Source organism: Nycticebus coucang, chromosome 7, assembly GCF_027406575.1.
Source record: "Nycticebus coucang isolate mNycCou1 chromosome 7, mNycCou1.pri, whole genome shotgun sequence".
NCBI lineage: Eukaryota > Metazoa > Chordata > Mammalia > Primates > Lorisidae > Nycticebus > Nycticebus coucang.
This window is the reverse complement of record NC_069786.1, coordinates 66,730,692-66,755,922: the sequence shown is the minus strand read 5'-3', so window position 1 is coordinate 66,755,922 and position 25,231 is coordinate 66,730,692. Positions and strand designations below refer to the sequence as shown.

At 39.8% G+C, this 25,231-nt stretch overlaps 2 protein-coding genes across 2 annotated transcripts in view; one reads left to right on the top strand and one right to left on the bottom strand.

The window, feature by feature from the left end:
- MYO3B (myosin IIIB) overlaps positions 1–25,231 on the bottom strand; it is a 493,981-nt gene that overhangs the window by 153,241 nt on the left and 315,509 nt on the right. Inside the window, 2 exon segments of the mRNA XM_053596463.1 lie at positions 20,008–20,213; positions 21,515–21,592. Coding sequence (XP_053452438.1) covers positions 20,008–20,213; positions 21,515–21,592 — 284 coding nt within the window.
- LOC128590542 (protein archease-like) lies at positions 13,474–14,006 on the top strand. Its single transcript, XM_053597877.1, has one exon. The coding sequence runs from the start codon at positions 13,644–13,646 to the stop codon at positions 13,926–13,928; it is 285 nt and encodes a 94-aa protein (XP_053453852.1). The 5' UTR covers positions 13,474–13,643; the 3' UTR covers positions 13,929–14,006.

The window sequence follows — 25,231 nt, the reverse complement described above, 5'->3', positions numbered from 1 at the left end:
AGAAACTGCTGAAGAGTCTGGCGGTCTTGAACCTAGAAAGGAAAAGACTTAGCAGGATTTCTTAAACTGTCATGTGCAGACTGTCTGCGTCAGAATCACCTGGGAATTTCATAAAAAAGGTGGATTCCTGGGTTACCCTTGGACATAGAATCCCTAGGATTGGACCTTGGAAATCTATATTGTAGTAAGCTCTTATAAAATACTATAGTATGAGAACCACTGACTTAGGGGAACATGATAATTCACTGCCATCAAGTGGAGAAAGGAGACAGTTTGTTCAGTAAGGTCCACAAGGTAGAACTGTAATGGATGCTTAGAAGCTTCTGAAGGATGGTTGTGGTCAGGCTGAGGAAGGACATTGTCATGATTAGACATCTATAAAAATGGATGGGGCTTCCTCAGGAACCTGGTACTAAGACCCTAGCACTGTTCAACGGGAAGCTGGTTGACAAGGTCAAGAATGGTGGTGAAGAAATTCTAGCCAGGTAGTTGGACTGGATGACCCTTTAAGATTCCTTCTATCAATGATACTACATGGACTTCTTCCTTAGAATTACTTCCATGATTTAAAAACTGATGTTTACAAGTATAGCCTAGCCAGGGGGAGGGCGGGGGAGAGGGAGGGTGGTTGGTAGGGTATCACCTAATGTGCACAATGTGAGGGTATTCAGCCTAAACTAAAGGCTGAATAGGACTCTTAGCTAGGCTGCGGTAGTGGCAGCTCAACTAAACTTGAACTTTACCTTAGAAATGAAAACTATGTAAAAATTTGTATCCTCGTATCAATCTGAAATTAAAAAAAACCTCAAATAATGAACATTGAAAATGTAAGAGGGGAAATGACTAACAATTTTACAGAAATAAAAGGAATTACAAGAGAATACTATGAGTAATTGTACCCCAGCAAAATTGGATAAACTAGATGAAATTGAAAAATTCCTAGAAAGATGCAACCTACCAATAATAAATTATGAAGAAATAGAAAATGTGAATATACCTATAACAAGTAAGGATATTGAATCAGTGAAAAAACCTCCCAACAACAAAAAGCTCAGGACACATGGATTCACTGGTGAATTCTACCAAACAGTTAAAAAGCAAATAGCATCAATTCTCCTCATCCTCTTTCAAATAATTGAAGAGGAGTGGGCACTTCCAACCTCATTTGATAAGGGCAGCATTACCCTGGTACCAAAGACAGAAAAAGACACCATAGGAAACCTACAAACTCATGTCCCTGACGAGTATTCATTCACATAAAAATCCTCAAAAAGTATTAGCAAATATAATAGATAGCATATTGAAATGATTATAAACCATGGAAAAAATTAAAAAATAAAAACTAATGTTTATAATTATTCCAAACCTATTACTGTGACGAATCTCAGATTATTGTCTTATATTTGGAGAATAAGTTGGAAGACTCCTAAAATTTCCCCAGATAGTGTGTTGGGGCTCTCAGAATTTCAACTATGATCTCTTTCATAGAATATTCTCCCCAACATACGCTTATCCCAGTGTCTTTTGGTTCCACAGGTCATACCCTGGTCAGCAGCAGCATCGCCACACCTAGATACTTGTTAAAATGGAAAACACACATACACACACATTCTGAATCAGAAACTCTTAGGGTAGGGCCCAGCAATCTGCACTTTAATATGCCCTCCAGGAGATTCTGAGGTGTGAGAAGGTTGGAGAGTCGTTGGATGGAAAAACAGAAACCCAGGAGAGTGGAGTGACTTGTATCCAGAAAAGAAATTGGCTCCAATGTCTCACATCATTTCCCCTGGGAACAGGTCAATTACTCAGATTTTACTCTAAAGATATCTTCATACATGTTTAATATTTAGGATTGTTTATCAAGAGTTACTAGCAAACAATTAGAAATAATTTCAGTATTCACTAGTAGCAAAATGGCTAAATAAATATCACCATTCCAATGAGGGAGTTAAAAAAAAATTGTTAGAGCTATGGAGCAATGTAGATTTATCTCTCATACATATGGTTAAATAGAAAAGCAAGTTGCTGGGCGGTGCCTGTGGCTCAGTGAGTAGGGCTCCAGCCCATATACCAAGGGTGGTGGGTTCGAACCCAGCCCCGACTGCAACAACAACAAAAAATAGCCACGCGTTGTGGTGGGTGCCTATAGTCCCAGCTACTCTGGAGGCTGAGGCAAGCCAATCACCTAAGCCCAAGAGCTGAAGGCTGCTGTGAGCTGTGACACCACAGCGCTCTACTGAAGGTGACAAAGCGAGACTCTGTCTATAAAAAAAAAAAAAAAAAAAAGACAGAAAAGCAAATTGACAAATGGAACAAAATGTGTGATTCACATTAAGCTAAAAGTGCAAGTTCCCCCTCCTTCTCTAACTGCCTCTGTATGTGTCTGTATATTCTGAAAGGATACAGTTACCAAAAGAATATTCTTTAGAGTGGGGCCATGGTTAGGTAGATGCTGGGAAATGAAATCAGGGTCATAGGAAAAAAGATTTTAGCTTCATATGTAACACTTAAACGTTTTAGAGGAAAACATATTGTTATATCATTTTTGCAATTAAACATTTATTTTAAACAGTAAATAAAATTTGGTATTGTTTAATTAAAATGGGCCCAAATCCTGGTCAAGGAATCTTGGATCTACTAATTTGATCAATATCACTTACATCTAAGTATAAATATGGTTGGGTTTAAAATTCTATTTAAAAAATTTCCTTGAGGGACCTTCAATCTATATCAATGACAACCTAGACTATGTACTCAGACACCCAAAATACTGGACGATTATCTGAACAATTCAATCCATACAGATAATTTTCTCTTATGTAGATAATGAAAGTAGCAGAGCTATTTTGGCTTGGATAATTTGATAATTACCCCCAATTGCCCATTTCCCTTTGTGTATAGAAAAATCCAGATTTAGTTTATTAAGTTCTTTCTCATATTTACTATAAGCCCCTTCCTTTAATTTTTTCCCTTTGTGTTTGGCCTTGAGTACAGAGAGAGAACAGCTGGCCACCATCTGCCGCCGGAAAAAAAGCCATTACATTCATTATATCCTTAGGAAGACTCCTAAACTTGGGCCTTGGGATAAGAAACCATGTTGATCTGTGCTATTATTAGATTGCAAAAATCCTGAAATTATAAATTCCTTCTGATGTAGAATTATTCACTACCAAACTCTGCACATAAAGGGTGCTGAATAAATGTTTCTGATGTTTCTGATGCTGCTGATGCTGCCTCTTTAAAACTTTAAACGAGAGGCCTTCTAAAGGGGAAAAGCCACAATGACACTGGGAATTGGAAACAGAGGCTGAATTTATTGACAAATTAATTTGTTATAAAAACTTCAAATTAATTATTCTATTTTACTGTTAGGAAAATTATTAATGGATTTTTTCCTGATTGAATTCTATTCTACAGATGGATTTCACAATGAATATCCAGATGTGCTCAACTGTCTGATTTATTTATTTTGAGGATGGGCTTTGGAATCAGACAGACTTTTATTTAAATCTTGATTCTACTGAACATATACTCTCTGTGTGATTTTGAGACAATTTCCTCATTTGTAAAACCAGAATAATACCATCTATTAGGGTGGCTGTTACCAGTGTTAAGTGAGATGATACTGGTAAAGTCTGCCACAAGCAGGCTCAATAAACATCCATCTCTTCCTTCTTCCCATCCTTTCTTCGAGAAAAATCTATTTTTCTCTTCTTCCAACCAAATATATGTGGAAAAGTAGCTAGCAATCTTTCCACGAGTCATCCCTAAACCATGGTGCTCACAGGTAGGCAGATTTTACTATAAAGTAGCTAGAATATGATGCAACAAGGATGGCTAAGAGGTCAACTGGGAGGCAGCTGATGGCCTGGGTGGTGGTTTCCTGGAAGGAATCCTGAGGTCACACCCAGGCTGTGAAGTAAACACGCCTCCATGAAGGAGTCAGGTCTGCAGCTGGAGGGTGAAGTGGTGTTCATTCACCATTCACAGCCATGGATTTGCCATCCTTGTGTCAGGAGGTTTCCTCACATTCTCTTTTCTCCTGTTCTGTTCTCTTCCCCTTTCCCTCCATTTTGTTTTTATTATTTTCTTCATTCTTTTTTCTTTTGCAGCTTCACTATTATCATTTTATAACATAAGTTAGTCCCAACAATATTTAGCCCCAAGCAAGGACATGGAGTTTTACTTTAGTCATTAATTTCCACAGGGTAAGTTGGGAAGCCAACCCAAATATCCAGGAATTATCTAACCCCTTGACAGCATCTTTCTTCTTCTTTTCTTTTGTTATTTCATCTACCTTATAACTCAATCAGCTCATGAGGATGCCTCTACAGAGAATATTAGGGAAAATCAGGATAGGTAGGCTGGACTTCTTACTGTCACCATTCAGTATGTTTGGAGAACAGTATGATTTATATTAACCCTTGTATCCTCTTTTCAAATCACCACTACAAATTCCTGGCTAAATCTGCAGAGTCATCAACTATAGAAATAATTTTTCTGGTAAATGAATATGTGACAGGCAGTTGCCAGCAGTGTGGGTTCCATGAGAAAGGCACAGCCTTAAAAGAAGTAGTGTTGGGATTTTGTACTAATTGCCTTAGGCAAGTTAGGAAGGCTCCCCAGCCTGCAAGGTCAACCTGAACTCATCCTGCCCCTAAGAAGGCATGGAAGTAGTCGCAGAAATTCTCTTCAGTCTATAACAACCTAGAGAGACTGATATTGCCAATTCCTAGAGTGGGACCTTGGGGAAGCTATTTCACCTTTTTGGCTTCAGACTCTTTGCCTGTAAATGAGAAAACCAGATCAATCATTTTGATCCCAGGAGTTTGAAGTTGCAGTGAGCTATGATGATGCCACTGTACTTTACCCAGACAACAGAGCAAGACCTTGTCTTAAAAAAGAAAAGTGATTTTTCTTTGTTGAAAATTTCCTACATTTTGGTATGCAAAACTATCATGGCCCAGGGTCAAAAAAATAAAAATAAATTTTCAAAGAAAATTGGATGTAGAATACAAGAAAGATGGTTATACACTAAATAATTTAATTTTTGTATTTTTTTCTTATTTCTTATTTTTATTCAATTCATATTACAAGCAGCTACTATACAAACAGGACAACTGGGTAAAGATGGAGGATTGACTATATACATTTACTTTTTCTCCCTTCTGAAGCCCCAATAAAATGACAGCAAGGGGATTTTTAAAAAGTCATAAATGCTTTGTGAAGGCAGAGAGAAAAGAAGATAAGGAAGGGAGAGAAGATAAGCACAACAAGATTTTGGTAACAGGAAAGCGGGAGGAATAATGGTAACAGATTTAGCAGAATTGAGAAAGCTAAATCCTAAATCTCAATGGGAAAGATGAGAAGCAATCTGACTTCTACCAAAGAACCCACCACTCCCGGCAAGGACTCGAAACTGACAGACTGACAGACTCAGAAACCTCTGACAGTGGGGAAAGAGAAGATCTAAAAGAGGAGAATTTCTTAAAATTAAATTAAGTAGCAGTCAAACCCCAGATTTTTCTCCCCAACTCTAGGGGCAGATTTTCTAGAGTAGTTCTGCTTATAATCAGCAAGAACTGAGCGGTACTAAACCAAAAACAGGAGCAAATGGATGCTTTTATATATTGAATGCCCCAGCTCTCTTCTTCCAACTAGACTCCTAGAACCCTGATCGCTAAATCTAGGCAAAAGACTAGCCTATTAGAGGTTAAACATCAATCTGTGTATTGAATCAACATTAGGACATCTTTGTATTCATTTGGGTAGCTGGTGGTACAATACCGTGATTGAGCTGATACACCCAGGGAGAATGCCAAAGGAATGCTATGAAGTCCCTAATTCTGCACAGCGGAGGAATCTGATTCCGCTTGCATTTCATTTAAGACATTCTATATACTGCCAAAAGGAATGGAGGGTCTCCTTTTAATGCCCTTAAGAGGAAGAAAGTAGCAGGTAAAAATCAGCCAAAGGCAGCTGGCTAACAACTTAATGCAGAGATTGCACAGGAAGAGGGAAAACCTGCAGACCCACAGAAACAGAAGGAAGCTTTTTGTCAAGAGAATAAGAAATAACGACAATAATTTCTCAGTATGAACAACAAAAAGCAGCCTTCTTGAGCAAAGCCATTACTAAAGACTATACTTGAAGTACAATGGGTGGGCGAAGACATCTGTCAAAGAGAAGTGATATTCCAGCATGGTCCTATGTGGGACAAGAACATAACAGACCACACAGACTATATCAGAGAAATGTGTCAAATATGTGAAGGAGAATTCAAACTGGGCCAGAACAGTGTTTTCTCTAATCCCTTAGTGTGGTGGAGCTGGAAACTTCTCAATAACCCACTATATATATAGTATGTGAAGTTGTGTAAAAACAAAACAAAACAAAATATGCTTAATTTGAAACCACAGTAACTATACATAGTTTCATTTCAAGGTTAACATTCAGTTATTGTCAACAAAATTTTTGTTCTTAGAAAATTCTAAATTAAAGGGCTTCTGTAGTTAGCTGACCTTCATGCCCTGTTAGCAATTGATTTTAGGGAACAGAATGGTTAAAACAAAGGGTAATGGATATCTATTGTTTTAGCCTGTGCATACCCATCTCTCTTTCATTTAACAAAGGCCTTTAGCCAATGGAGCTGCCTCAGTCCCTGGCACTTGACCCAAGTCCCTGCCAATCATGCCCCTGGGTACAGTGATTGGTTTAGGAGTGCACATTTGATCCAAACTGGACAGTCACAGAGCTCCTCATGTGAGAACTCTCAGAAACTCTCTGGCTGCTGATGTTGCTAAGTCCACAGATGTTTCTAGAAACCATGATTGTCAACATGTAAGTAGAGCTTAGCTGGCTAATAAATTCAAAAGAAGGGAAAACAAAGTTGATAAAAGGAAAAAGACAGTGGCTTAGTAAAACTGTTTGTTTCCCTGGATCCAGGCATATCCGTGAACTTCCTAGTTTCATAAACCCATATTCCACCCCTTTTAATTTTTGCTTTAGCTCCTTTGAGTTGAGTTTTGGTCACTTGTTATTGGGAAATTCCTGATGAATATACCAAGTAAGTAGTTTGCATTTACAGAATATTGTAGTCATATGATTCATTTGTGGTGTGTTAGGAAGTTCTAAATGGTTCCTTTTTTCTTAAGTGTAAGCTAAAAGGTGGGGAGATGAGAGAGAAGAGACTGTAAAAGTGGGCAGAGACGAAAGCAAGTAAATTCCCTATACCGGGCAGGGTGCTAAAGCTCATGTAGTGGGTGTCTGGATAGTCATTTTAATCAAGGAAGCAACATGCTCAGATAAAAGTTTTAGATAATGCCTACTCTGATGGGCCTTGGGAGAACATAACGCACATTAAGGAAACCAACAAGAGTAGGAGCAAAATTAGAACTCTCATACATTGCTCATGTGACTATAAACTGGTACAGCCACTTGGAACATAGGGTAAAATATGACCCAGAAATTCTGCTCATAGATATATACCTAAAGAAAAACATAGGTCCACATTAAAAGTTGTACATGAATGCTCACAGCAGCATTATTCATAACAGCCAAAAAGTGGCAACAATGCAAAAGTCCATCAACTGATAAATGAGTAAACAAAATATGATATATCCATACAATGGAGTATTATTTATCTATAAGGAGGAATTAAACACAGACGCAAAACAACATGGGCAAACATGGAAAACCTTACTCTAAGTGAAAAAAGCCAGACATAAAGAGCCACATGTTATATGATTCTATTTATAGGAAATATCCAAAAAAAGGCAAATTCATAGGGACAGAAATTAGATTATTGGTTGGGTAGGTTGGTGGGGCTGGTAGAAAAGGAAGAATGTCTAAACGGTATACGATTTCTTTTAAGCTAATGAAATGTTCTAAGTTTAGATGGTAATGATTGCACACCTCTGTGAATACTCTGAACATACTAAAAACTATTGAATTGTGTACTTTCAAGGGACAACTTGTGAATTATATCTCAACTAAGTTGTTAATAATGATTACAACCAGAGGCCTAGACTAAAGCCTTGGGAGAAGGGATGAGAGACTCCCAAGAGAACCTTGTTGAGAAACTTTATCAAGTACAGTCAGCAGGGCTTTGGATTATGTAAAAGAATCAAGGAGGAAGTCACTCTTAGTTTCTAATAGAGAGGAAGTACAGGAATAGAAGAGAAGTTAATATGAAGGAGATACCATGGCGACATGACTATCCATGCAATCATGAGAAGAAAGAGAAGACAATGAAAGAGAAGAGAGAAGAGTTTCATGTTGTTCAACAAGCATGGGATTAAGAGGGGTGGAGACAAGATGGCTGACTGAAGCCGGCTTTCCAGAGAGGCTCCCATCCAGAAGGAGACTTAAAGGACAGAAATTTAGCAAGTAACCTGGTGGATTAGAGCTGCACCAAAAGAGAAGGTTGAAGAATGCACATCAACCCCGCGGAGGTGAGCTGCGACCCCAAGGATACAAACAAAAGGTACAAAATCCATCACAAAGCAGATGGGAGTCTCCTCTCCCATGAGAATGGCTCAGAGTGCCCCACAAACAAACAAGCAGAGTTCAAAGGTCCTCCCACTACATTCCACAGGAGAGACCCTCTAAAAACTGGACCTACCTCCCCTACTAGGGTGCAATGGCATTCTCCTTCCAGGTATAAAACTGTGTAAAACTGTATATATTCTCTACCTGCAACTCTCAGCTCCCAACACTCCCTTCCACTCTCACTCTGATGTCTGGAGGCCTGTCCCCCAGGAGTCCAGATTCTTGGGTGATTTCTTGAGGGGTGTGGACAGGGCCTAAACTGCAGCTGGTCAGTGCTGACTCTGGGGCATGGGAGTGAGGAGAGGACTGTCAGCTGAGAGGGAACCACACCTGAGGGTGGTGCCCCAAGACGCAGAACAGCAGCCATCTTTTGGCAACAATAGGACTCACTCCTGGATATTCTGAAGCCACACCCCCTGTCTCCCTGGGCAACCAGAGGAGGTGGGGCATCTACTCAGGTGGCAACCACCACAGAACAGATCTGAGATGGAAACGCAGGCCCCATGAGTGAAGGGTTTGCCTGAGGTGGTACTGGCCTGGGTGGAGCGCGGGGACTAGAAACACACATGCAGAGCCGGGAAGTTCCCAGGGCAGGGCTGACCCAGAGGACCGCTTTACTGAGCCTAAGACGCACCCAGCCCTCAGGAGATCATAAGCCTATAGACAAAAGAAGACAGGAAGTTAGAACTGACAGGTAATCAAATACGGGAATTTAGCAGGGACAGAAAAAAATTCCCGCAAAGTTGTTCTGTTCTGTTCTGTCAGTAACATCAATCAGGGGCGGGGCTGGAACTGAGTGAACACCCCCCAGCCTCCATCAAGTGCCCAAGTTTGTCAGGCCTCACCTCCCCCTGCTAGATAGAGGCAGAGCGCAGCAGCCTGGCCGAGCAGAAATAGATTTCCTTGTGATTCAGGCAGGTGCAAATGCCTGGAGTGTCTGTTCCCTACAGGCAACTGGGTCAAAGACCTGTGGGACTATCAGTGACTGGGTAGGACAGAGGTGCAAGGTGGGGAAGGAGGCACAACCTTACCAGACTGATCTATTTGCTGGGTGGGTCCTGACTCCACAAAGCACTGGAGCAAACCGTACCAGAGTAGTCACCAGACCCCTAAGATCCAGTTGCCAGAGACCTTTTAAACTCTCTCACCTGAGACAGGTGCTGACTGAGACAACTGACTTGGACCTTTTGAACTGAGCCAATCGCCCAAGGACTATTCAGGTGGTGCCCTGGGTGTGTGGTTGTAGGAAGGTTTGATTTTCCTTTTCCAATTATTGCCTGGGGGGGGCAGGGTGACTTAATTGCTGGTATTTCTCCACAGCTGAGACTTCAACCCAGAGTAACTGTTTCACTAGGGTCAAACAGAGTCCAGCTGAAAACAAGACAGAACCACTTAGCTCCACCACACAAAACAGGTACCCAGTTTCTCAGGCCATAGTGCTGAGAAATAGATCAACCCCCCCCCCCAAGGAAAGATATGGCAGATATAACTGAAGATCCCATTCATAAACAGCTGCCTGAGATGTCAGAAATCAAATTCAGAATTTGGATTGCAAACAAGATTGATAAAATGGAGGAAAATTTGGAATTAGAAATTCAAGCAGCGATTCAAATGTCAGAATTAGAAATTCGAGGAGAAATTCAAAAGTTGTCTCAAGAATTTAATGAATTTAAAGACAAAACCACTAAAGATTTTGATGCACTGAAGCAAGAATTTGCAGCCCTCAAAGATCTGAAAAATACACTAGAATCCCTCAGTAACACAATGGAACAAGCAGAAGAAAGGATTTCTGACATTGAAGACAAACGCTTTGAATGCTCCCAAACTCTCAAAGAGGAAGAGAAATGGAGAGCGAAAACAGATCATTCTCTCAGAGAGCTCTGGGATAATTCGAAGAAGGCAATATCTGCCTCATTGGAATCTCTGAAAGTGATGAAGTGGCCTCACAAGGCCCTGAGGCCCTTGTCCATGAAATTATGAAAGAGAATTTTCCAGACATGCCAAGAGATTCTGAAATTCAGATAGCAGACAGTTTCAGCACCCCAGCACAACTCAATCCCAATAAGACATCCCCCAGGCATATCATAATTAACTTCACTAAAGTTAATATGAAGGAGAAAATTCTGAAAGCAGCCATACGTAAGAAATCCATTGCCTACAAAGGGAAGAATATTAGAATGACTGCAGATCTCTCTGCTGAAACTTTTCAAGCCAGAAGAGGGTGGTCATTGACTTTTAATTTCCTAAGTAAAATAACTTTCAAACCTGGATCCTGTATCCAGCTAAACTGAGTTTCATTTATGATGGAGAAATTAAATACTTTAATGACATTCATACGTTGAAGAAATTTGCCATAACCAAACCAGCTCTTCAGGATATTCTCAGACCTATCCTCCATAATGACCAGCCCAATCCTCTACCACAAAAGTAAACTCACTCAGAAACTTTTGATCAAACTCCAACTTTCACAGTTGCGAAAGGATTAAAAATGTCCACTGGACTTTCAAAAAACTCGATACCCAAAATTTTACCAAACTTATCAATATTCTCCATTAATGTGAATGGTTTAAACTGTCCTCTAAAGAGGCATAGGTTAGCTGACTGGATACAAAAACTCATGCCAGATATTTGCTGCATACAAGAGTGACATCTTACCTTAAAAGACAAATACAGACTCAGGGTGAAAGGATGGTCATCCATATTTCAGGCAAATGGTAATCAGAAAAAAGCAGGTGTTGCAATTCTATTTGCAGATACAATAGGCTTTAAACCAACAAAAGTAAGGAAGATAAGAATGGTCACTTCATATTTGTTAAGGGTAATACTCAATATGATGAGATTTCAATTATTAATATCTATGCACCCAACAAGAATACACTTCAATTTATAAAAGAAACTCTAACAGACATGAGCAACTTGATTTCCTTCAGCTCCATAATAGTTGAAGATTTCAAAACTCCTTTGGCAGTGTTGGATAGATCCTCCAATAAGAAGCTGAGCAAAAGAAATTTTAGATTTAAACCTAACCCTCCAACATTTGGATTTAGCAGACATCTACAGAACATTTCATTCCAACGAAACTGAATACACATAGTTCTCATCAGCCCACAGAACATACTCCAAAATCAATCACATCTTAGTTCACAAGTCTAACCTTAGTAAATTTAAAGGAATAGAAATTATTCCTTGCATCTTCTCGGATCACCATGGAATAAAAGTTGAACTCAGTAACAACAGGAATCTGCATACTCATACAAAAACAGGGAAGTTAAATAACCTTATGCTGAATGATAGCTGGGTCAGAGATGAGATTAAGAAGGAAATTGCCAAATTTTTGGAACAAAACGACAATGAAGACACGAATTATCAGAACCTCTGGGATACCACAAAGGCAGTCCTAAGAGGGAAATTTATAGCACTGCAAGCCTTCCTCAAGAGAATGGAAAGAGAAGACGTTAACAACTTAATGGGACATCTCAAGCAACTGGAAAAGGAAGAACATTCCAACCCCAAACCCAGTAGAAGAAAAGAAATAACCAAAATTAGAGCAGAATTAAATGAAATTGAAAACAAAAGAATTACACAACAGATCAATAAATCAAAAAGCTGGTTTTTTGAAAAGGTCAATAAAATAGATAAACCTTTGGCTAACTTAATCAGAAAAAAAAGAGTAAAATCTCTAATCTCATCAATCAGAAACGACAAAGACAAAATAACAACAGACTCCTCAGAAATTCAAAAAATCCTTAATGAATATTATAAGAAACTTTATTCCCAGAAATATGAAAATCTGAAGAAAATTGACCAATACTTGGAAGCACGTCACCTTCCAAGACTTAGCCAGAATCAAGTGGAAATGTTGAACAGCCCCATATGAAGTTCTGAAATAGCATCAACCATACAAAACCTCCCTAAAAAGAAAAGCCCGGGACCAGATGGCTTCACATCAGAATTCTACCAAACCTTTAAAGAGGAATTAGTACCTATATTATTCAAACTGTTCGAAAATGTACAAAAAGAAGGAAGACTACCCAAAATGTTCTATGAAGCAAACATCGCCCTGATCCCCAAACCAGGAAAAGAGCCAACAAGAAAAGAAAATTATGGACCAATATCACTAACGAATATAGATGCAAAAATATTCAACAAGATCCTAACAAATGGAATCCAGCAAAACATCAAACAAATTATACATCATGACTAGTCAGATTTTTCCAAGGGTCTCAAGGCTGGTTCAATATATATAAATCTATAAGTATAATTCAGCACATAAAAAAATTAAAAAACAAAGACCATACGATTCTCTCAATTGATGCAGAAAAAGCTTTTGATAATATACAGCATCCCTTCATGATCAGAACATCTTAGAAAATTGGTATAGAAGGGACATTTCTTAAACTGATAGAGGCCATCTACAGCAAACCCACAGCCAATATCGTATTGAATGGAGTTAAATTGAAATCATTTCCACTCAGATCAGGAACCAGACAAGGCTGCCCATCGTCTCCACTGCTCTTTAACATTGTAATGGAAGTTTTAGCCACTGCAATTAGGGAAGAAAAGGTGATCAAGGGTATCCCATAGGGTCAGAAGAGATCAAACTTTCGCTCTTCACAGATGATATGACTGTATATCTAGAAAACACCAGGGATTCTACTACAAAACTCTTAGAAGTGATCAAGGAATACAGCAGCGTCTCAGGTTACAAAGTCAACATTCATAAATCGGTAGCCTTTATATATACCAACAATAGTTAAGTTGAAAAAGCAGTTAAGGACTCTATTCCATTCACAGTAGTGCCAAAGAAGATGAAATATTTGGGAGTTTATCTAGCAAAGGATGTGAAAGATCTCTATAAAGAGAACTATGAAACTCTAAGAAAAGAAATAGCTGGTGGAAGTAGGGTGTCCAGTCCTACAAACATCGCGCAGGAAGAGGAAGATGTTAGAGACTACAATTTGACTGAAGAGCAGAAGGCTGTCAAGGCCAAGTATCCACCAGTCAACAGGAAATACGAATACTTGGGTCATACAGTGGATGTCCAGTTACATGCATGGGGAGATACCCTGGAAGAAGCAGTTGAGCAATGTGCAATGGCCATGTTTGGTTACATGACAGATACTGGGACTGTGGAGCCCCTCCAGACAGTAGAAGTAGAAACCCAAGGAGATGACTTACAGTCTCTTCTGTTTCACTTTTTGGATGAATGGCTTTATAAGTTCAGTGCTGATGAATTCTTCATACCCCGGGAAGTGAAAGTGCTTAATATTGATCAAAGAAATTTCAGATTACGGTCAATTGGGTGGGGAGAAGAATTTTCATTGTCTAAGCACCCTCAGGGAACAGAAGTCAAAGCAATAACATATTCAGCAATGTAGGTCTATAATGAAGAGAAGCCAGAAGTTTTTGTGATCATTGACATTTAAGACACAAGAAAAGAAAAGGCCTCCTTTGAATTGTTTTTTTCTTTTCCTTTTGAGAAGATACTCTAATTTAAATTCTGTATTTTCTTTTGATATATGGAAATTTGCAGAACAGAAATTTTTAACTTCAAGTGTGACTTTCAGAAATGGAAAATTAGGTCACAGCCTTGGTCTGTGCTCCCCAAACATTCAAACTTTAAAGAATTCTTTTGTTTTTGAGAGGAGCAGTTACAGTCCTTCATTTGCTTCATGCTCTTCCAGAGGAATGCAAGCCCTCCAGCCTAGTTCTAGAATTGACTTTTGATGTAAGCAGCAACCTGGGACTGAACCCAGTTATAAAAGAATAATTTGAGAAAATGTATTTCTACATGTAGAATTTTGCTTGTCTTCCAAGTCAGTAAAGACATACATTATTTATGTGTATGTTAAGGGAGGTCATGGTTTAGATTGCTGTAACACAGAGCCATCCTGTATTCCAGTTGGTTTTCTTAGAAGAAATAATCAGAACACTTCTCTGGAAAAAGAGTTTTGATTTTCCCTTTCACTCTTTCACTTTTTTTTTAAGCACTGATATGATACTCCTATTTTTGAAGACGATAAATACAGGAGTGAGCCACCGCACCCAATAATGTATTTTAAAGAACTCTGCTAGTTGAGAAAGTATTTGTTACAGTAACAGTTACTGGTTTAGGCTAAAAGGTCTAAATCTCACCATCATGGTCTGTTCACCTACTCAAGTCTGACAGATATTGTCATGGTATGGTAGTGTATAACATTAAAGCAGCAACTCTTCAAGAAAGTAAAAAAAAAAAAAAAAGAAAAGAAATAGCTGAAAATGTTAACGAATGGAAAAACATACCATGCTCATGGCTGGGAAGAATCAACATTGTTAAAATGTCCATACTACCCAAAGCAATATACAATTTTAATGAAATCCTTATTAAAGCTCCACTGTCATACTTTAAAGATCTTGAAAAAATAATAGTTCGTTTTATATGGAATCAGAAAAAACCTCGAATAGCCAAGACATTACTCAGAATAAAAACAAAGCAGGAGGAATCATGCTACCAGACCTCTGACTATACTATAAATCGATAGTGATCAAAACAGCATGGTACTGGCATAAAAACAGAGAAGTAGATGTCTGGAACAGAATAGAGAACCAAGAGATGAATCCAGCTACTTACCGTTATTTGATCTTTGACAAGCCAATTAAAAACATTCAGTGGGGAAAAGATTCCCTATTTAACAAATGGTGCTGGGTCAACTGGCTGGCAACCTGTAGAAGACTGAAACTGGACCCACACCTTTCACCATTAACTAAGATAGACTCTCACTGGATTAAAGATTTAAACTTAAGACATGAAACTATAAAAATACTAGAAGAGAGTGTAGGGAAAACCCTTGAAGAAATCGGTCTGGGCAAGTATTTTATGAGGAGGACCCCCCGGGCAATTGAAACAGCTTCAAAAATACACTACTGGGACTTGATCAAACTAAAAAGCTTCTGCACAGCCAAGAACACAGTAACTAAAGCAAGCAAACAGCCCTCAGAATGGGAGAAGATATTTGCAGGTTATGTCTCCGACAAAGGTTTAATAACCAGAATCCACAAAGAACTCAAACATATAAGCAAGGACAGAACAAGTGATCCCATCGCAGGCTGGGCAAGGGACTTGAAGAGAAACTTCTCTGAAGAAGACAGGAGCACGACCTACAGACATATGAAAAAGTGCTCATCATCTTTAATCATCAGAGAAATGCAAATCAAAACTACTTTGAGATATCATCTAACTCCAGTAAGATTAGCCCATATCACAAAATCCCAAGCCCAGAGATGTTGGTGTGGATGTGCAGAAAAGCGCATACTTCTACACTGCTGGTGGGAATGCAAATTAAAACATTCCTTTTGGAAAGATGTTTGGAGAACACTTAGAGATCTAAAAATAGATCTGCATTCAATCCTATAATTCCTCTACTAGGCATATACCCAGAAGACCAAAAATCACATCATAACAAAGATATTTGTACCATAATGTTTATTGCAGCCCAATTCATAATTGCTAAGTCATGGAAAAAGCCCAAGTGCCTATCGATCCACGAATGGATTAATAAATTGTGGTATATGTACACCATGGAATATTATGCAGCTTTAAAGAAAGATGGAAACTTTACCTCTTTCATGTTTCCATGGATGGAGCTGGAACATATTCTTCTTAGTAAAGTATCTCAAGAATGGAAGAAAAAGTATGCAATGTACTCAGCCCTACTACGAAACTAATTTATGGCTTTCACATGAAAGCTATAACCCAGTTATAACCTATGAATAGGGGGAAGGAGGAAAGGGAGGGGTGGGAGGTGGGCGGTGGGTGGAGGGAGGGTGATTGGTGGGATCACACCTGCGGTGCATCTTACAAGGGTATATGTGAAACTTAATAAATGTAGAATGTAAATGTCTTAACACAATAACTAAGAAAATGCCAGGAAGACTATGTTAACCAGTGTGATGAAAATGTGTCAAATGGTCTATAAAACCAGTGTATGGTGCCCCATGATCGCATTAATATACACAGCTATAATTTAATAAAGAAAAAAAAAAGCATGGGATTAATAACTGTCACAGATTGGGTCCTGGTAGATATAGGTCTTCCACCCAGTGAGCTCATTTGGGAGAAGGTGAGCATTCCTGGGAGACTAAGAGACTAAGTAATGCCCTGGCATGTGTAGCAATCCTTGAAAATCTTCAGGATGTGGGCCCTGTGTATTCCTGCCTTCTTGTCATGCAGATGAGAAAACATCTTACACATAAATGTTGAGGTAGTTGCCAACTATTATGTCTAAAAGGAGACTAGAACTCTGGTCACCTCATTAAATTGCATTATTTACTATAGTCGTTTAATAAACCATTAGACTCAGCCTTAAGCTTTAGGCATTTGCCAGAACACATCCAGCACATACATTCATATGTTTTTCCCGTATGGACCTTCTGAGACACTATACTTCAGAGTCCATTGACCGGAGCTCCAGTGGCACAGTAGGTTAGCGCGTGGTACTTATACAGAGTCCATTGACCATGAAGACAATGAATGTTCACAGTGGATTTTTGTCCATCAATAGTATGACTTAAAGGAGGTCTCTGCTACATATATGCACAGCATTTCTAGGTAGCCTCGTTCATGCCAAGCTGAGAACTATTGGATCTCAGAAAATGGTACACTGAAATAAAGGCCTCAGAAGTAGCCTTAGAAGCAGAAGTTTTTCTCTGACTACCTCCTGTCCTTCTGTCTCTCAGTCTCCTTTTCCCCCATGTCTAGCCACAGAAACAAGAATCCCTCTTGCCTAAGAAGGGTCACAGAAACCAGAACCCTAGGCCGGGCACAGTGGCTCATGCCTATAATCTTAGCACTCTGGGAGGCCAACGTGGGTGGATCATTTGAGCTCAGGAGTTCAATATCAGCCTAAGCAAGAGCAAGACCCTGTCTCTAAAAACAGCTGGGTGTTGTGGTGGGCACTTGTAGTCCCAGCTACTTGGGAGGCTGAGGCAAGAGAAGCACTTGAGCCCAAGAGGTTGAGGTTGCTGTGAGTTGTGAGGCAGGGCACTCTACCAAAGGGCAACAAAGTGAGACTCTGTCTCGAAAAGAAAAACAAAAACAAAAAAACCAGAAAAGTAAAGAAACCAGAACCCTCTTGCCCCAAAGCCAGTGATACAACTTAAAAATATTACTCTAACTTTCTCTCTGCCCTTCTGTGTAAAAACTAGCCATAAAGAAATTATCTGACCTACCTAGTTTGACTGTAGGTTATAAGACCCCCATTCCAGAAAAGGTCCTGCCTTATACCCAGAACGAAGGAATGCTGCTCAGAGAAGCCAAGAAGAATCTAGACAGACAGACATTACTGGGTTTCCCCACTCAGACTAGCAGCATTAGATTATACCCATTTTTTCCAATCACATTTCTGTATGGTTGTCCATACTGTATTGAACCTAAGCATAAAAACGGACAATCTCCCCCATATCTTTGGGTTTTCATTCTGAAGGCTATCATGTACACACATTAAATAAATTTGTATTCCTCTTCTTCAATTAATCTACCTCTCTTATGAGCTGAGTTTTCAGTGAACTTTCAGTGGGCCAAGCCCTTGGCCCTTATAGAACATATAGATTTTTTAACCCACTTGGCCCCATGATTGATGAGTGTTGGGACACTCCCTTCCTCCAAAGCTCTATGAGTAAGAGGATAAAAAAGGGAACTTCTAAGTCATTTTATCAGAAAAGTCAAAGATGATAGGGACGAGGAAACATTTTAGGCTTGGCCAAATCTGCAGTCTTAGGTGAAATGGGAGTTTGGGAAATCCCTCTTCTTTCTGAAACTTAACAACATAATCCCAAGAACACCATGGCATATGTCAGGGTTTTAGTCCTGAATGCCAGAATATAGAAACAATGTAAAGAGTAACATTAAATGTCTCTTTTATTTACCTCCACTCGATAAATCCCAAATGGCTCTGTTCTCTGCCTTTGATTGTTTTGTCTGCATATTTCTAGCTAGAGTTTACAAAACAGCACTCTTGAACAGGAAGATAAGAAGAGCACCTATGTGTCGAATAACGCGGACAGGGAAAACTGCAAGCTCATCCATTTTGTTAAGTTCCTCCAAAGGATCAAAATACCAATTAACTTGCTGCCTCAGAAATCTCTGATGTCCTCAGATTTACTGACATTTTGAAACTCTTGTTCAGACTTGCTTAATGGCTTTCCGGGGATGAACAAAGACATGCCAATCTGTTTAGCATTTGACCTGTTTTCTTAAATATTTTTATGTATTCAAACACTTTGTTGCTAAAAATACTTGACTAGTCACATTCATGAGTTAAAATAATCCTTTTTTTTCTTATTTCACCTCCAAGTTTAAGAGGAAAAAAGAAGCTCAAAGATAACTTCTTTTTTTTAAAAAAAGAAAGCCATTTCCTTCTTATTTTTAATTTAAAACCTCTCGTCACAAAAAACTTGTTTTGCTTTTGCTTTTTCATGGAATTTAGCAGAGTTTGGAAGACTTGATGAAACAAGCTAATGTATTTAGGATCCATTCTTTCCTGAGAAAAAGTTGGAAAAATGACCTTTGGTACATGTTTCATAAAGGAGGTAAATAGACACTAAAGATGGCTGTGGGAGGGGGGCAGATTCTAGAATGAACATTAATATTCTTCTCTGGGCATACCCAGCAATGCTGCTCAGAGGTGGTTTTTATGTTGTTGTTGTTGTTTTCTTTAGTGCTTCACAGAAAATTCTATGAAAATTCTACCTGTAATTACATGCAAATATAAGGCACCCTTATGGCATTTCATTCTTACAAGTCAGTTTCTGGATTTAGAAAGCTTCATGCAATTTATTTTTTAAAAACATTGATTGAATTCAGTGGACTGAGATTAAAAGCGTGGACAATGAAACCAGACTGCCTAGGTTCAAATCGTGGCTCTACCATCGACCAGCATGAGCTTTGGGCAAGTCACTTAATTCCTTTTTGTGCTCCACTCTTCTCACCAGTCAAATGAAGGTAACAATAGAGCCAACCTTGTCGGGATGGATCAAACGAGATTGAACATTTCAGGACAGTGCCCTAAAATGTGCTGCTCTATGCAAGAACTGTTAGCTGCTACATATGTGTTAATTATTGTATCAGAAGAAGAGTGGGTGCTTGGGTGCATTTAAATTCACCAGAATCCTGGACCCACTTACGGAGACATATTTCATCATAACAATTAAAAATGTAGAGAATTTAAGACCTAAGGATTTATAACATACAAATGCCTATGGATATTTTAAAAATATATGATCAGAAGGACGTTTGGCCTGTTCTCCAGATCACTACCCTTTAGTTGGATCACAATAAAAATACAACTCTAAGTAAGTAAATGGTAGCTGGTAACTAGCCTATTACAAGTTTGGAGGGACGCAGGCAGGAGGAGCAACCCAAGGGGAGAGGCTAGGGAGAGCTCTGTTTATAGGAATGTTTTCCCAAGATGCTGGTCTGACCTTTTCACAAACTCTTCAAAGAGGATGCGGTGGGAGTAGCCCTGTCTGCGGATGCTGACTGTCTCCAGGATCCCCGTGGAGCGGAGCTGGGCCAGCACTCTCTCTCGGGAAAACTGCAGGGCCTCTCGGTTGTCATTGGGTTTAATGCAGCGCACAAAGTGGGGCTGTCCAACCACCATTTTGGAGAGCAGATCCATCAGAGAATACTGCAAGGGAGAAAAGTGCAGGTGAAATGAGGTCACCGATAATGTGATGGAGAATTACCACACGGGTCCGCAGGGGCCCCCAGAGCAGTCTGAGGCTTGTGAACAACTCATGTATCTTTGTGAGACAGAGCATGAAATCAGTAGGAGTTAGTAATGTAAGTTCTAATTATAGCTGCCTGTAGATTCTAAAGCATTCTTTAAACATGACCTAGCATCAAGCAATATTCCTGTGTGGCAGACTTTTAGCTAAGAACCTGCTCTAGGTTACCTGCTCTAAGTAACTCTATCACCAGAACTAGAAAGTTCCACAATGTGCATCTGTGATTTATAATGTCCAGCTTTTGGGAAAGGAGATAATTCCTTCTTCAGCCTAAAGACCATCAGAAAATCTAAGTAAATCCTACTGATACTATTGCTAAATAGGTAATGGAACAAAAAAGAAAAATTAGAAGAAGAATGTAGGGCCTGGTGCAGTGGCTCACACTTGTAATCCCAGCACTTGGGAAGCCAAAGCCAGTGGATTGTCTGAGCTCAGGAGTTGGAGACCATCCTGAGCAAAAGCAAGACACCGTCTCTACTAAAAATAGAAAAAACCAGCTGGGCATTGTGGTGGGTGACTGTAGTCCTAGCTACTCAGGAAGCTGAGGCAAGAGGATCGCCTGAGCCCAAGAGTTTGAGGTTGCTGTGAGCTATGACCCCACAGCGCTCTACCCAGGGTGGCAGAGTGAGACTCTGTCTCAAAAAAAAAAGGAAAAAAAATGAGGTATCAGAAATGGGAAATCATAGGGCTCAGGCAATGGGTGTTATAATAGATCAATTCAATCTAGGAAAGTAAAGTCAATACTAAGAATCTCTTGGTATCTGGACTTGATAAGCCACCTTCTGGAATCAACTATTTTTCAGTATTTTGGAAAAGTGGCTCACTCTAGCAGCTTTGAGGCCAAGAAGCAACTTAAATGCTAAAAGAATCCTCACGTTCACAGTCACAGTCACAGTCAAGACTGTGTGCCCACTGCTCTCTCCTTTTTCTTTTCTTTTCTTTTTTTTATTGTAGTTTTGGCCGGGGCTGGGCTTGAACCCACCACCCCCAGTATATGGGGGGCTGGTGCCCTCCTCCTTGAACCACAGGCGCCACCCCCCACCCCCCAGTGCTCTCTCTTTGCCATGCTTCCTCCACTCCCAGCTCCCTCCCTTCTTAACTGATGCTTGTGCTTTTCCCTGGTCCTATCTGGGCCTCTCTTAGAAGGCTTGGAGAGTCTTTTTTAGAAGCAGGCAGAATACAGATCAAGAGGACTCCATACCCGGAAGTAAGAAGCCATGGTTTGCCTCTTCATGTTGGTGGTTTCCTCAGGATGCCGTATCACCTCCAGAGTGTCTACCTGGAAGCAGAAGTGGAAGGAAGAGGTTTGAGGACGTAAACACTTAATTCATTCTCCAGATTTTCCAAAATCTGAAAGACTGTTTGGTCCTCTGAAGGACCACGGTATTTAGGACACAATAATGCACGTTGTGGGGAGAATTTTATAAGTTACATCAAAGATTTTTTAAAAGTGCACTGTTCTAATTATTTGACAATACTGCCACATTCTGCGAAGTGCCATCTGGTCTCAGTGCAAATGCCTATCAGTGTTACTTCTATACTTCTCCAGCTCCTAATGGGCACCTGTTAAAGTCTCCAGTAATGCCACATGAAACCAACTATTCCTGAAAGGAAAACAAGCAAAGGTCCATGAGGATGGGTGTTTATAATGACATGATATCCAAAGCCCAGGTTGTACTACAGGAAATTAGGCCAGCACCTGCTGCCTTCCATAAGGTCCTGATGCTGTAACACTTCTACAGTTCTCACAGACTACAGACGAGAGCTCAGGTACCAAATCACTCAGGAACCTAGTGGGATATACCTGTTCCCAGTCATCTATTCCCTACTACTTGGGATGGATGGAAGGAATTTAAGGATGAAAACAATTATGGGATTGAATGCAAGCAGCCTGCGATTCATTATTGTAACTCAACAACAAAAGCCTTGCTTTAGTTAGAAGACATGAGTGGCCTTTAGCTCAAGCCTTGCTGTGGCAGCTCTCCATCTACTTTGAATGGGTGGTAGGTATGAAGTGGGACTGTTTCAACCACAAGATACTGCTGTCAGTACATGGGTTTCACTTGGTGGACTGCTGTCTAGGCAACCACCTCCCCGTGGGGTGAGGATGTCTGCAGCCTTCTTCAATGAAAATGAAAAACTGGGTGCTAAAAGGGGCAGGACCTGGGAGGTGAGAATAATGAGGTTTACTGGAGTGGTATTTATGAGACTGTGTGCAAAATGAAAGGAAATACTTCAACTGGGTTGGGTTAAAAAAAACAACAGGTTTATTTAAGAAGGGACAAACCGTGAGGTTAAGTTATCAAAAACTAGAAAAGCAACCTAAACAGTGAGCAGGAATATGACATATCAGGGGCAGGCAGTTTTCTTTTTATTTGCTGCACTTTGCATCAGTCCATTCAGACACAGCTGAAACAATGATAGAATTACCTATAGGTTTGACTTTTTAATTTCTTTTAATGACTGGGAGGCAGGAAAATTGTTTGAGGCCAGAAGTTTAAGACCAGCTTGGGCAACATAGCAAGATCCTATCTCTACAAAAAATTATTTTTAAAAAATTAGCCAGGCATGGTGGCCTGGGCCTGTAGTCCTAGCTGCTTGGGAGAGGATCCCTTGAACCCAAGAATTCAAGGCTTCGGTAAGCTATGATCCTGCATCTGCACTTCACCTAGGTGACAGTGATAACTATCTCTAAAAAAAAAGAAAAATACAAAACAAACAAGTTTAATAAGAAAGGAGGAAAGGAAAGCATCTGTGTACAGAAGGAAGGTTGCTGAGGGGGAGCGGTGGCTCACTGAGGCCTGTAATCCTAGCACTCTGGGAGGCCGAGACAGATGGATCACTTGAGCTCAGGAGTTCGAGACCAGCCTGAGCAATAGCTAGACCTCATCTCTACTAAAAATAGAAAAACTGAGGCAAGAGGATCACTTTGAGCCCAAGAACTTGAGGTTGCTGTGAACTATACAATGCCGCTGCAGTCTAGTCAGGGTGCCAGAGTGAGACTCTGTCTCAACAAAAAAAAAAAAAAGGAAGACTGCCCTAATGAAGAAAAGGGAGGACAGTATCTGCCCCTCCTTCCCCCCCCACTGAGATGGTGTTGCATTCTCTCTGTCTGAGATTCTGACGCCAATACATGCCAGAGGTTCCTTTCCCTTTCTCATCAGGACCAAAGGAAAGATGTTGGCTGAATTGCAAACTCAGAGTTTTCTTCAACTTCTTTCTTCTTATGTTCTTCCTCCACCACACCCCCAACTGATCTCCATACACACAAACACTCAAAATTTTCAAGAGAATTTCTCTCTTTCCTTTTATTCAGAGATCCTTCCTGAAAAAGCTCCTTTTACTTTGAATTTTGCTTTTCCTCCTTCATTTCCCTCCCTTTTTATTCAAATAAATAAATTTGTTTGGACAATAACCCCCACTTGAACAGGCAGCTAAAAGCTTAAACTATTTCTCTATTAGTAGGTGTTGATAAATTGACCTGTTACACTTCCTTAGAACATACAGCAAACTCTTAGTATTTCAGAATGTGATAGTTTAGTGACCATAAAATCCTTGATGAGCATTAATTAGGCTGAGACACAATTTACAAGGCATAATCTGTATTATTTTTGAGATCAGTTCAGGTCCTCTGGAAAAAGACAGATTTAGGCACCAATTTGGACTCCAAAAATTCTAAGGTTGTACGGGCAGGAGGGAGCCACTGTCTAGCCACCCAGCACCTATGTTTCCATATGATGTAGTGCTATCCTTACATTCACATATAACTTGGAAAGTAAGAAAAAACCTGTCCTTTATTATACACGACCTTGATGTCCTAATGCTTTTCTGTTAGTACTATATTGACACAATAATGATATGCTATTGGGATATTTTCTAATTTAAAAATTTAGGAAGTTCTTGGGTTTGGTCAAAGATATGTTGTATATTTGCATATTCACAGGTTCTCCTGAACTCAGAGTGAATTTAAAAGAGGGAATGCCTCAGCCCTTCAAACTAGACCTCTGTCTGCACCAGACCTCTCACAGAACTTCAAAGGCAGCCCAAAAAGGACTGAGAGGGCTGTTATCTATGGGAGTCTGAGGAGGGTGGATTGCTAGAGCTTAGGAGTTCAAGACTAGCCTGAGCAAAGCAAGACCCCCATCTCTACTAAAAATAGAAAATGACAGACTGCCTATATGAGGGTGGTCCCATATGTTTAGAAAGGAACTGAAAAATTCCTATTGCCTCATGATGTTGTGGCTGTCATAACTTCATAGTGTAACAAATGACTCATGTGTTTGTGGCAAGGTTGATGTAAACAAGCCTACTGTCCCCCCAGTCACATAAAAGTGTAGCACATAAAATTATGCCCAGTACATACTACTGGGTAATGATAACGAGCAACTATGTGACTGATTTCTGTATTTACTATACTATACTTCTTATCATTATTTTAGCATATATTCCTTCTACTTAGACTAAAAAAACCCAGTTAGTTATAAAACGGCCCCAGGCAGGTACTTCAGGATATATTCCAGAAGAAGGCATTGTTGTCACAGGAGACGACAGCTCCCTGTGTGTCATTGTTCTGAAGACCTTCCAAGGGGACAAGATGTGGAGGAGGAAGATGGTGATATTGATCATACTGGCCCTGTGTAGACCTAGGCTAATTAATGTATGTGTTGATGTCTTGGTTTTTAACAAAAAGTTTAAAAAGTAAAAAATAAAATTTACAGACAAAAGACATAAAGACAACATTTTTGTACACTATACAATATGTTTGTATTTCAATCTAAGTGTTGGTGGTGCCTGTGGCTCAAGGAGTAGGGCGCCGGCCCTATGTGCCCTGGGTGGTGGGTTCAAGCCCGGCCCCGGCCTAAACTGCAAAAAAAAAAAAAACTAAGTGTTATTATGAAAGAAAAAGTTTTTAAAAATT